At 37.3% G+C, this 13753-nt stretch overlaps 1 protein-coding gene across 1 annotated transcript; it reads left to right on the top strand.

The window, feature by feature from the left end:
- Positions 1-10928: 10928 nt before the first annotated feature.
- Positions 10929-13442, top strand: LOC145803948 (uncharacterized). The gene is made up of 3 exons (XM_082897330.1): positions 10929-11246; positions 11344-11427; positions 13222-13442. The coding sequence occupies exons 1-3, from the start codon at positions 10929-10931 to the stop codon at positions 13234-13236; spliced, it is 417 nt and encodes a 138-aa protein (XP_082753456.1). The 3' UTR covers positions 13237-13442.
- Positions 13443-13753: the final 311 nt, after the last annotated feature.

Raw genomic sequence — 13753 nt, 5'->3', positions numbered from 1 at the left:
TATGGAACTTATTTTGAGAATGTGACTACCATGTGATTTGTAGGACCTTGATCTTCGCTTTGAGCCTACACCCGAGGAAAAACTATGTGAGTGGTATTATTGATAAATCTATGTTATACCTGTTTGTTAAATCTTGCTTGCTTTGTTTTGACCAAAGTATTTTGTTAAGCATGAATGAATAGCTCTTGTTTTGATGTACCAAGTACAATCCTGGTTTTGATGCCATCTCTTGGAAAGTCCCTTGTGCTGGAGGACTCTAAACTTTCGCAGTACTAAGTGTAAAAAGGATACGGTCCTTGTTAAATCGGGCTACGGGCCTAAGTAACACAAGTCCCTTGTGCTGGAGGACTCTAAACTTTCGCAGTACTAAGTGTAAAAAGGATACGGTCCTTCTTAAATAGGGCTACGGGCCTAAGTAACACAAGTCCCTTGTGCTGGAGGACTCTAAACTTTCGCAGTACTAAGTGTAATAGGATACGGTCCTTTCTTGAAAGGTTACTATGTTAAATCGGGCTACGGGCTTAAGTAACACCAGTCCCTTGTGCTGGAGGACTATAAACTTTCGCAGTACCTTTGACTAAACGATTACGGATCGTACAGCCCTTGATACTTGAGATACTTGATTGATGAATACGGTTCATCCCTTGTTTCGCCGATGTTGTAATACTTGACTGATGAATACGGTTCATCCCTCTGTTTGCCGATGTCAGTAAGCATCCCCTGAGACTTGTAAGATTTAACAGATAAATACGGTTCATCCCTTGTTCGATAAAGTTTTGACGAGTTTTGTTTTGAAAGACTTCGGCTATATTCATGCAAAACCTTTATTTCTAGTACCATTCACTGAGTATCCAAGCTCACCCTCTCTATATATATGTAGGTGATGAGCAGGACGTCGGCGATGCCTAGACTGTTTCGAAAGCTTGTTTTTGATCCGTGCTTATGTCGGCTTTATTTTGCATTCATGTCGGCGAATCTTGAAAATCATGCTTCTTGACTTGTATTTACTGTATTTTGTGTATGTCGGCTCGAGAAGCCTTTTGATCAAGATGTAACACATATTTTGCTTTGTTGTATTCAAGTTGTAAGATGAATGGCATTTCATTTGATCTATGCACAGCTCTTATGGACCACTTGTATTTGATTTATTGCTTCCGCATTTGTGAGCCCCTTATATCCATACTCTGATTGTGTTTAGTTTTTGAAAGTTGGCCTTCGGTAATTACGGATTACTGGCCATCACGGCACCAAACTACTAGGGGCGGTTTGAGGTCGTGACAAAATTATTTTTTTAACAAAAATAACTTTCATGAAAAGCCTAAAAATAACTTTCCTTTTAAATTTCCGCAAGTTATTTTTGTGTACCTTTTTTTTTTTTGGACAATTATTTTTGTATACCATGTTCCGATCATCTTGACAGTTAGTGAGCAAATCCAGTGGGTTTTGCAGCTGTGGATAATTATTGGTTCTCTTCAAAGATCAATTCAACATCTATAGAAATTGCATGCACAGAGAGAGAGTACAACTTGAGTATTATGAAAATATTTTACAAACATCAACCAAACACCAAAAAATAGAAAGAAAATATATTTTTTGCACGAAGTTGTTTTACATGAAAAAATATTTTTTTTTTGTAAAACATTTTATTACGAAATAAACGGAGGCTCAATCTTAGAAATATAATCCAACTAAGTTAGCACTTGAACCCTCAGAAAAATCATATGCAAGCCGCCACGTAAACACTAAATCAAGTTGGTGAGATGCCAATACAAAGTAACACTAAAAATACCTTTTGTGATGCTAGTTTCGTGACGGACAGTTCTTGAACATCCTTAGCAGTTATTTTACGGGATTGGAGAGGACAGTTCTTGAACATCCTTAGTAGTTATTTTACGGGATTGGAGAGGAAATCTGATGGATGGTACTAGAGGTGGTCATTTACCAGGTTGGATTGAGTTTGGGTCGGACCGTCACTATCTAATAAAATAGTTTATGTCTATCTAAGCCCGTTCAGCCTGAACATTGGACTCATACAATCAACCCAAGCCCAGTCCTAAATAAATTATAATTCTTAAGTTCGTCTATCGGGAAATATATGTAAGGTATAAAAAAAAAAAAAACATTATAGTACCTGTTATTTTTTCATAAATAGACAAAAGCTAATAAAGCAAATAACCATTGAAGATTTAAGACCATATTAATTAAAATATTATATATAAATATTTTTGGAGTACTTACGTGTAGGTCTTAATAAGTAGATTTATTGTCTAATAGGTCCTATGAGAAAATTTGTCATATATAAACGTCATTAATTGTAAGTTTTAGCGACAATTTATAAAAATCATGACAAAAAAGTCACTAATTATAAATTTTTAGCGACATATGTAAAAAATTGTCACAAAAAAATTATTTTAAGCGACAATTTTACTAAGACTTATTTTCAATAGGACTTAGTGGGAATTGAGTCCAACTATTAGGACCTATTGGTAGTTTACCCTATATTTTTTAAACCGAACACACCTATAATTCTAAAAGTTCAAAGTTTTTTAAAGGGGCACTTTTTCATAAATCCCTTTTTACCTACTTATGTTTCATTTAATCCACATTATTTTCTTATATTCTAATAAGTTCTATAAGTAGCATAGTTACAAAAATATCCCTAGTTATATTCACATTTACAGTGTGTGTGAATATTCTATGATGTAAATGTTTATATCGTCAATGTGAATGTTTACACCATCATTGTGAATGTTCATACCATCAATATGAATGTTAACATGTCAATGTGAATATTCATATTGTAGAATACAAATGTTCACATCACCAAATTGCTAACGGTTCAAAAAAAATTTACAAGGGTAGAAATGTCCATAAAATACCTTAAATATGAGAATTTGGATTTGATAGATCAAATGTTCAAATAATAGGACTTGTTGGAATACAAGAATATTTTATGGACTAATTGGGATACAAACACATGAAAAATGATTTTCTAATAAATCTCCATTTTTTAAATCAAATTATTAGTAATGCATCAAACTAAAAAAAAAAAAAAAGAAATTCATAATTTAAACTTTAAATTTCTTCAAACATTTTTTTGTGTGAATATCTTCACTAAAATAGTGATCACTTGAACATCTTACAAATCACATGGCTAACAATAAAAAGTTATATATATTTTCAATATATTATATAAATAAATAAAATTAAATATATAGGGAGTCAGGCTAAAAATATAATCTCGAACCTAGCTCATTAATCAATCAGGTTGAAAATATCAATCTAGCCCAATCCTATGGGCTAAATAGTATTCCCAAGCCCTAAAAAAATAAAGTTAGACTGGATCGATCACTACAAGAAAACATAGCAAAAACACTAAAGAATTAGCGACGGCCTGTCTCCCGTCGCAAGAAATGGATTTTTTGCGACGGCAACTTCAACCGTCGCAAATAAAGACGTTTAGCGACGGTACTGTCCCGTCGGTAATAAAACTATGTGGAGGGGTCGGAAATGCGGAAGTATTAGCGACGGTTTTTTGTCCCGTCGCAAAAAAAAACTTTTTTGAGACGGCATATGTTTGCTGTCGCAAACAGTGGCCCATTTGCGAGGGCAAATTTCCGTCGCTAAAAAAAGATTATTGAAACGGCGCCGTTTTACGAACTACTGACAACCATTTGCGACGGTCTAAAACATACCGTCGCAAAAAGTAAAAATAAAAATTCCCCCGCCCCTTTCTTTCATCTTGCCGCTCGATCCTCTCCAATCCCTAACTTCATCCAAATCCAAATCCCTAACTTCATCCCCCAAATTTCTCAAACGAGCTACAGGTAGCGGTGGTGCGGCGAGCAAGCCAGCGGCGGTGCGGCGGCGACGGCGACAGGTAGCGGTGCTCCGGCGACGACTCTCTCTCTCTGCGTATGCTCTCTCTCTCTCTCTCTCTCTCTCTCTCTCTCTGTGTATATATATATATAGATGAATGTCTATTGATTAATATGCAATTTTTTTTTTATAAATCTGTATATATATATATATAAATCTGTCTATTGATTAATATATATATTATGCAATTTTTTTTTATAAATCTGTATATATATGCAATTTTTTTTATAAATCTGTATATATATATATATATATGCAAATAAATGTATATAATTTTTATATTATCAGCATTTAGATGATTAAATCTTTAAAGCATGAATGTAGATTGTATGTGTGTGTATATGTATTTTACATATTGACCATTGTTTAATTTTTTGATATGAGGATTGTGTAATCTATTCATTTATTTTGATTGCAATCAAATAACATCAACTTGGGTTTGGCAGTTGCAAAAGTTTTTATTTTCTAAAACTCTTTGCTGTTCTTCTGGTGTCAATGATTCAAGGATTTTTATGTATTATTTAAATAAAAAAGCAAAAAAGAAATGATTCGAGAGGATTACTAAATGAGGATCCTCCCAGGATAAAATATTGTTTGATCAATTAAATTATTATGAAGACAACAAGGCAATGAAATCGTCATATTAGAACATTGTATAACAAATGACTCACGTGGCATCAATTATGCCAACTAAATAATAATAATAATAATAATAATATTAAAAAAAGGACATTTCTAGCCAAAGCCAACAGTGAGAAGCGGGAAAGCGATTAGGTATCGACTTTGATCATAAAAAGAGAAAATTATCTGCACATGGCCATTTATGGACTCAACTCTCAAGCCAAGCTAGGATTAATATACCTTTCTGTCAAGTTTGAGACAATAAGTACTTATATTGGGTTTTCTTGGAGGGTAAAAATTTCATTAATTTGGTGATATAGGGCTTACTATCATGTGGTTTAGTGACTCATAGGACATGGGTTCAAGTTAAATGGATAATGTTTGGAGAAGTTGCTCGAGGGTAAGACTCATGTTTTTTAATTTTGGGCTACCAATTCTTTTGCCATTGTGCCCTCAATTGAGTTGAGGCTGGACTCTTGTTCTGAGGAATCAGCGTTGCCATGCCTATAGTAGAGCAAAATAGAATTGGAGATTTGGCCCTCCAAATATTTGGAGATCCCTATTTTTGTGTGAGCAATATCCTTCAAAAAAAATTTAAATAACCCCTATTTTTAAACTTAATCCGACTCCTCAAAATTTTAAAATGTTCACTTTATTGATAAAACACATGTTATAGGCTTACTTATTAAACAATTTAAGTTTGAGCAACTCACCGTCCAATTAATGGAAGCTGTCCCATACCTTCCTCCTTGCCATGTAAAGATACAGTCTTGGTTTTATCCTCAGCTCGAGTAAACCCCTCTTGTTCAATTCCCCATTAAATTGAGACACTTAATAATTATGCATACAAAATTGCCACGTGTTGATTGCCCTTACTTACTTTTAATTTTTAATTAATTTTTTTTTTTTTAAGAAAATGAAGTTGGCACTAATTTGGACCCATGTTATAATATTGGGTCCTTAGGTCAGGGTACAAGGCATTAATTCATGGTCCATGTAAGTGCTGCATAATAATACACAATATCCTAATGCTACCATAACCTCAACCAGTGATATAAAGAATGTGATGTAGGGATTTGATTTGGCAGGCAAAAGATATGAAGCTATTTAACTATTCCCTTTTATTTTATTTTATTTATTTATTTTTCTTCTCTATCATTTGCTTTACAATACAGTACACTGAAACAACTCATTGTCCAACTCACGCACTGCCCATATGTATGCTATATATTATTATATGAGTATTGATCCCTATCTTCGGGAGATCTTGCCTTGATACTGTTCTCTCTCTCTCTCTCTCTACTTTCCTTTCTTATTTTTGTGGATGTGTACAGATGATGGATAAGAGTTGGATTGATTTGCCAAATAGGATGTCGAGTGAATACATTAATGGGATTGATGAATTCCTTGTGTTTGCCTACACCAATAGGGTTGAAGGTTCGATGATCAGTTGTCCGTGTAGGAAGTGTGAGAATCGATACTATTTTGTACGAAAGGGTGTACGGGAGCATTTGATTTTGAATGGTTTTTTTAAAAAATACAAACATTGGATTAATCATGGGGAATCTTACATATCTCTGCATGGTAATCGAGAGAATGAAACATTAGCTAATTTAGACATTGGGGATGATATGATTGGAATGATACAAGGGGCTATGGGAAATCCACATGCCGGTACAAGTGTTGAGGGTGATGAACCACAGGGGCCTGATCCCCATGCATTTGAACCCCAGCTCGGTCCAAATGTAGAGACTACAAAGTATTTCAAACTTCTTCAAGATGCACAAAGTGAATTGTATCCGGGTTGTCAGAAGTTCACATCTTTGTCAGTCATTGTTCGACTTCTACATTTGAAGGTGCTTAATCAGTGGACAGACAAGTCTGTTGACATGTTGCTTGAGTTATTGAATGAGGCGTTCCCGTTGGGTGTGAAACTCCCGGACTCATATTATAGAGCTCAAAAGGTCACAACAGATTTGGGCTTCACGTATGAGACGTGGGATGCATGTCCCAACAGTTGCATGTTGTTTCGAAACGAGGACACCAATCTTGATAAATGTGTCATATGCAACAGTTCTAGATGGAAATCAAATGGTGATGGTGGTTCAAATGGTCCTAACAAAGGTGACAAACGAATAGCTGCAAAACAGATGAGGTATTTTCCTTTAAAGCCAAGGTTGCAGAGGTTGTTTATGTCATCCAAGACGGCCAAGTTAATGAGATGGCATGCAGAGGAACGAACTGATGATGGTGTCTTCAGGCATCCTGCTGACTCCCTTGCATGGAAAGATTTTGACCGTCGGAATATTGACTTTAGTAATGATTATCAAAGTGTAAGGCTTGACTTAGCATCTGATGGTTTTAACCCATTCAGGACAATGAACATAGTTCATAGCACTTGGCCCGTTGTGCTCATTCCATACAATTTGCCGCCATGGATGTGCATGAAGCAACCATTTCTAATTTTATCTGTGCTTATTGACGGCCTGAAAGGACCTGGTGACGAGATTGATGCGTATATGCAACCGTTGATTGAGGAGTTGAAAGAACTATGGAATGAGGGTGTGTCAACATTTGATGCATCAACAAATCAAATGTTTCAAATGCATGCAGCTTTACTGTGGACAATTAGTGATTTTCCTGCATACGCAAACTTGTCAGGATGGAGCACTAAAGGCGAATATGCATCTCCTTGTTGCAATAAGGAAACTACATCGTGTTGGTTGAAGCATAGTAGGAAACAATCATACTTGGGTCATCGCAGATTTTTACCTACTGGCCATAAATTTCGGAAGGATAAAGTATTATTTGATGGTAGTCGGGAAGTCAGACTCAAACCAAAATTGTTGTCTGGAACTGAGATGTTGCTACAATTAGAATCTGAGGGTATTTTAACCCAATACAAGAGGGATGACCTTAAGGAGAGGCATAGGAGACAGGTAGAGAAGGAGAGAGCTGGACATCGCACCCACAGTTGGAAGAAAAAGAGTATCTTTTATGAATTGCCATATTGGGAGCACAATCTAATAAGACACAACCTCGATGTGATGCATGTAGAGAAGAATGCTTGTGACAATGTGTTGTGGACAATATTAGGGGTTGCAGGAAAATCGAAGGATGGTGTTAATGCTCGGCGTGATTTACAAGATATGAATATTAGAAAACCCCTACATTTGCAGTTAAGAGGGTCGAATAAAGCCTATTTACACCAGCACAATTCACGATGACCAAGGATGAGAAAGATTTGTTCTTGAAAGTGTTGAAGGAAGTAAGAGTTCCCGACGGGTATTCATCCAATATATCACATCGTGTGCGTTCACATGATAGAAGTATTGGGGGTCTTAAGAGCCACGATAGTCATATTCTGATGCAACAACTTATTCCATTGGCTATTCGAAGATCGTTACCGAAGAATGTAATTGAACCCTTGATTGAATTGAGCAATTTCTTTAGACAATTGTGTTCAAAAGTGAATCGTGCAACGGATTTGCAATATATTCAAGATCGTATCGCTTTAACACTTTGTCATCTAGAGAAAATATTTCCTTCGAGTTTTTTTGATATAATGGAGCACTTGCCTATACATCTAGCTGATGAAGCCTTATTGGGTGGAGCGATTCAGTTTCGATGGATGTATCCAATTGAGAGGTATCTTCTTACTTTGAAGCAATACGTGCGTAATAGAGCTCATCCTGAAGGATCAATTGCTAAAGGATGTCTTATGGAAGAATGCATGAATTTTTGTGCACAATATCTCAATGATGTGGAAACCAAATCTAGTCGACCCGTGAGGAACTATAGTGGTGCTGATAATTTGGGTCATGCTATTGGTGAAAACATAAGCTTTTATCTTGATAATACTTCTTGGGTACAACCATTCATAAAGTAGGTTAAGTCACTCACTCAATATTTTATTATGTTTTATTGAATTTTCTACAAAATTTTTTGTATTGCTAAAATTTCAATCTACACAGCGAACACCTTGAAGTACTTAAGCTCAAAATGCCTCGTGTTGACGATCATCAGCTTCGGCGTGAACATTTTGAAACTTTTCACATTTGGTTCAAGGAACATGTATGTATTTAACTCTATAGATTCTAGTTACTTAAGTCGAACTACATTTTAAATTTTACATTTTCGTGTTAAATAGGTCCAAACTTTGCGAAGGACTACTGATGTCATATTTTCTGAAGAGATTATTCTATTGGCAAATGGTCCTCATAACTTGGCAAGGAGGTTCAACGGGTATCTACTGAATGGTTTTCGGTATCGAGTAAAGGCCATGGATGATCGTCGAGCCACACAAAATTGTGGTGTAGCTTTGAAGGCAAATACCATAAGTTATGCTAGTCGAAAAGACAAGAATCCTCGTGTGGGGTCTGTGTACTATTATGGACAATTGACAGATATTGTGGAGATTCGATATTACAATGAGAAGAAACATGTGTTGTTTAAGTGTGATTGGATTGACAACATTCACGAAAAGAAAGAAGATGTCTTCAATTTCACGTTGGTGAACTTCAATTATTTGTTGTACCGAGATGATCGAATTACTAATGAACCTTTCATCTTGGCGTCCCAAGCAGAGCAAGTTTGGTATGTTGCAGAGCCGTTACAACCAGACTGGCAAGTCGTGGTGAAGATGTCTCAAAGAGGTTGATTTGATATGAGTTCGACTGATCCACAAATCGAACCATACATGAGCCAACAATTGGAAGAAAATATAATGCTTCGTGATGAAGAAGTTGGTTGGGTGAGGGAAGCCGCAGAAGGGGAAACGGTTGATATTCAAATAGGCTGATAGTGGTGGAAACATTAGTAATTCAATTAAGGCCAAGGTTGTAGTTAATCATCAATTTCTTAATTTACTTTGTCTTTGTAATTGTATTAGTTCAATTAATGTCATATTATAGTTGATGACAAACCATTGTCTATGTTTCTAATGTCAATTAATGTTATATTGCTTGCAGATTATTATGGGAAGAAATAGGAAGCATGATCATCCCCGGCGCATGATGTCTGATGTGCTACATAACAGGACATCAGTAGCACCACCATCAGAGGAGGCATCACATCGGCCACTATCGGAGGGGCCTTTAGTGGCACCACAGCAGCTACCATGTACTCAGCCTCCATGCCTACCATTGGTGCATCCACCATCAATGGCACCACAGCAGCTATCATCATCAGCTTATGAGCCATTTGCAGGTATATAAATTTTCTTTGATTTGTATGAAAATTATATAAACATACATTTATTTATGCTCATTATATATAACTTATTTATTCTCATTGTATTTTGCAGACCCTTCGACTTCTTCACAGCCCACCTCAAGTTTATTTGATATGATTTGTATTCACATTATTTAAATTTGCATTTGTTTATTACCATTGCATATTGTTTATTGTTATTGTATCTCGCAGGTCATGTTAATTCTTCATCAACCTTGACTAGGCATGGTAGAGGATGTGCCAAGGGCATTAAAGAGTGGGTACTGGTAAAAAGCTAGACATACAATTTGATGGAAATTACTGCCCAATAGGGGATAACGTGGCTAAGTTAACTACTCAACTTGGCATTATTGTGCGGAATGGTAACATTGTTCCTCTTACTTTTCTTGATTGGAACAATGTGCCTGATGATATTATTGATTCTATCTGGAAGGATGTGAAGGTAAAAGTATATTTTTGTCCACAAATTCGTCCAAAATTGTGTTATTATTATTTAAACTTTGAAATTGTGTTTTATAGGACAATTTGAATATATGTCCAGAGGAGTACAAGCCAATCTGCATGAAAAATTGCAACAGCATATGGAAGGATCACAAGAACAAGCTTAAGGCTAAGTATTTCAAGCCTAGAAGTTATGATCCTAATCTGAAGGATGATGTTCCTATGCACATTGTGCCAAGCCAGTGGGAAGAACTTGTGGAGTATTGGCGTACTTCTGATGCTGAGGTATACAAATAAGTTATATTTATGATATGTAAACATACAAATCATATTTGCATACTCACATTTGTCGAACCTGTTATAGAAAATTGCAAGTAGGAATGCTAAAAATCGGCGAGCTCACGGCATAGCTCATACCACAGGGCGTACTACTTTCTCTCAGATACGGCATGAGGTTTACATTTTATTGTTTTATTTTTGTATATAAATAAACATTGTATATTTACAAATTATTTAGATTCTAATTTTCATATTTCTAAAAAAATACAGATGACCAGTAAGGGGGAGTCTACTGATAAGATGAATGTTTGGCTTATGACACGTAGAGTAGATGACCCAGAGGTTATCCAGACCTTGGTAGTTTCCAAACACCTTTGATTGTATTTAAAGTTTATTTTTTGTGTGTCAACCATCTTAATTTGGCATATACTTGTATGTCTTATTCAATATAGGATAAGTTTAATCGTCAACTCTCTATGCTACCTGAGGATGGTCGGACTTTGGAGGCTCGGAATGCCATTTTCCATGAGTTGATAGGTCATGACGGACATGGATATTGTCGTACATACGGGAGAATTGTGCCTCAGAGAGCGGTGTATAAAGATGGTGCTGGGCCATCACAGTCAACACCCCAGCCATCGACTATTGATCAGATCACGCAGAAGGTTCGTGCAGAGCTAAGGGATGAGTTGAGGGAGGAGCTGCGAGCAGAGTTCTCTACACATTTACAGCAGATGAGAGCTGAGATGATGGCCTTAGTGTCACAGGGGGCGAGTGTGGATCCCAACAGACAGGTTTGATAAAAATTAAATTGTTTGATAGTTCAATTTCCACACAAGATTATGTATAAAATTCGAATATGATTAACACATTATGTATTGACTATCATAGGTTCCTGATGCATCGAGTGGCCACCGGGCATTTAGGGAATCTGCAGAAGACGAGAATCCATATACACCACCACCAGAAGATCAGGTATAAAATGTATCTTTGCATTCTAAGCTAAAATGTATCTTTGCATTCTAAGCTAAAATGTATCTTTGCATAATTTAGACATTCTAAGTTAAAGAGACTTGTGGGAGAAGACGGGACTAGTTAGAGCCGGATTTAGCGCCAAACTTGGCACACATGAGGGCGTAGGCACGAGAGACTTGTGGGAGAAGATGGGGCTCGAATCGGGTTCCCGGTTTGGGAGTTAGAGCCAGATTTCACTTTAGGCAAACTAGTTCCTTAAGAAACTTGAAATCGAGGTGTTAACGCCCCAAAATCACCAAACGGCATCGGTTTAGCACGAAACTTGGCACACACGACCGCCTAGGCACGAGAGACTTGTGGGAGAAGACGGGGCTCGAATCGGGTTCCCGGTTTGGGAGTTAGAGCCGGATTTCACTTTAGGCAAACTAGTTCCTTAAGAAACTTGAAATCGAGGTGTTAACGCCCCAAAATCACCAAACGGCGTCAGTTTAGCACGAAACTTGGCACACACGACCGCCTAGGCACGAGAGACTTGTGGAAGAAGACGGGGCTCGAATCGGGTTCCCGGTTTGGGAGTTAGAGCTGGATTTCACTTTAGGCAAACTAGTTCCTTAAGAAACTTGAAATCGAGGTGTTAACGCCCCAGAATCACCAAACGGCGTCGGTTTAGCACGAAACTTGGCACACACGAGGGCGTAGGCATGAGAGACTTGTGGGAGAAGACGGGGCTCGAATCGAGTTCCCGATTTGGGAGTTAGAGCCGGATTTCACTTTAGGCAAACTAGTTCCTTAAGAAACTTGAAATTGAGGTGTTAATGCCCCAAAATCACCAAACGGCGTTGGTTTAGCACGAAACTTGGCACACACGACCGCCTAGGCACGAGAGACTTGTGGGAGAAGACGGGGCTCGAATCGGGTTCCCGGTTTGGGAGTTAGAGCCGGATTTCACTTTAGGCAAACTAGTTCCTTAAGAAACTTGAAATCGAGGTGTTAACGCCCCAAAATCACCAAACGGCGTCGATTTAGCACGAAACATGGCACACACGACCGCCTAGGCACGAGAGACTTGTGGGAGAAGACGGGGCTTGAATCGGGTTCCCGGTTTGGGAGTTAGAGCCGGATTTCACTTTAGGCAAACTAGTTCCTTAAGAAACTTGAAATCGAGGTGTTAACGTCCCAAAATCACCAAACGGCGTCGGTTGAGCACGAAACTTAGCACACACGACCGCCTAGGCACGTGAGACTTGTGGGAGAAGGCGGGGCTCAAATCGGGTTCCCGGTTTGGGAGTTAGAGCCGGATTTCACTTTAGGCAAACTAGTTCCTTAAGAAACTTGAAATCGAGGTGTTAACGCCCCAAAATCACCAAACGGCGTCGGTTTAGCACGAAACTTGGCACACACGACCGCCTAGGCACGAGAGACTTGTGGGAGAAGACGGGACTCGAATCGGGTTCCCGGTTTGGGAGTTAGAGTCGGATTTCACTTTAGGCAAACTAGTTCCTTAAGAAACTTGAATTCGAGGTGTTAATGCTCCAAAATCACCAAACGGCGTCGGTTTAGCACGAAACTTGGCACACACGACCGCCTAGGCACGAGGGACTTGTGGGAGAAGACGGGGCTCGAATCGGGTTCCCGGTTTGGGAGTTAGAGCCGGATTTCACTTTAGGCTAGTCAAAATTATTTACTAAACTATTTTTCTAATTATATAGTAGTTTATTTTTTTATATTTTTCTGTAATTAAAATATTAACACCATTATATTGTTATTAATTATTTTTATTTTGTTTTTTTTCAGATATTTCCCGAGTAGCAGTTTGCTTCGTGTGGAATGTGGGCATGTAAAGATTATGACCAACTTCTGTTTTTGTAACTCACGAAAGAATCAAGACGAAAACTTTTGGTTTTGATTTTGATTTATGTTATTTAAATTTGTGACCAACATTATGTATGTATTATGTGACCAACATTATGAATTTTCATCATTTGCCAACTTTTGTTTATGTATGTATTTATATTATTATGTAATTTTTTGATTTTTTTTTAGTTATTTTTCATTTGCCAACATTAGTTATTTTATTTACGTATTTATATTATTATATCATTTGCCAACATTACAGGTTATTTTTATATTTTAAATAATTGTAAAACAGGTTTTTTTTTTAAAATTTTTTTTGAGACGGCAGAACACCCCGTCGCAAAAAAAAAAAAAAAAATTTGTGCCAGGCTTTTAGCGACGAGAGCCACACTGTCGCAAAAGGTAGGAATTTATTTGAGAAACTAGGCTTTAGCGACGGTAAAAATGCTGTCGCCAATAGTCATTGGGGGCG

The sequence above is a fragment of the Camellia sinensis genome, chromosome 12, assembly GCF_055761805.1.
Source record: "Camellia sinensis isolate YWXY chromosome 12, ASM5576180v1, whole genome shotgun sequence".
Classification (NCBI taxonomy): domain Eukaryota; kingdom Viridiplantae; phylum Streptophyta; class Magnoliopsida; order Ericales; family Theaceae; genus Camellia; species Camellia sinensis.
Note: the sequence above shows the minus strand (reverse complement) of the source record. Positions and strands in the feature narration are given on the sequence as shown.

Coding starts and splice junctions, on each gene's coding strand:
- LOC145803948 (XM_082897330.1), top strand. CDS start 10,929: ATGCTACCTGAGGATGGTCGGACTTTGGAGGCTCGGAATGCCATTTTC. Junction 11,247..11,343: donor GTGTGGATCCCAACAGACAG/GTTTGATAAAAA, acceptor TGACTATCATAG/GTTCCTGATGCATCGAGTGG.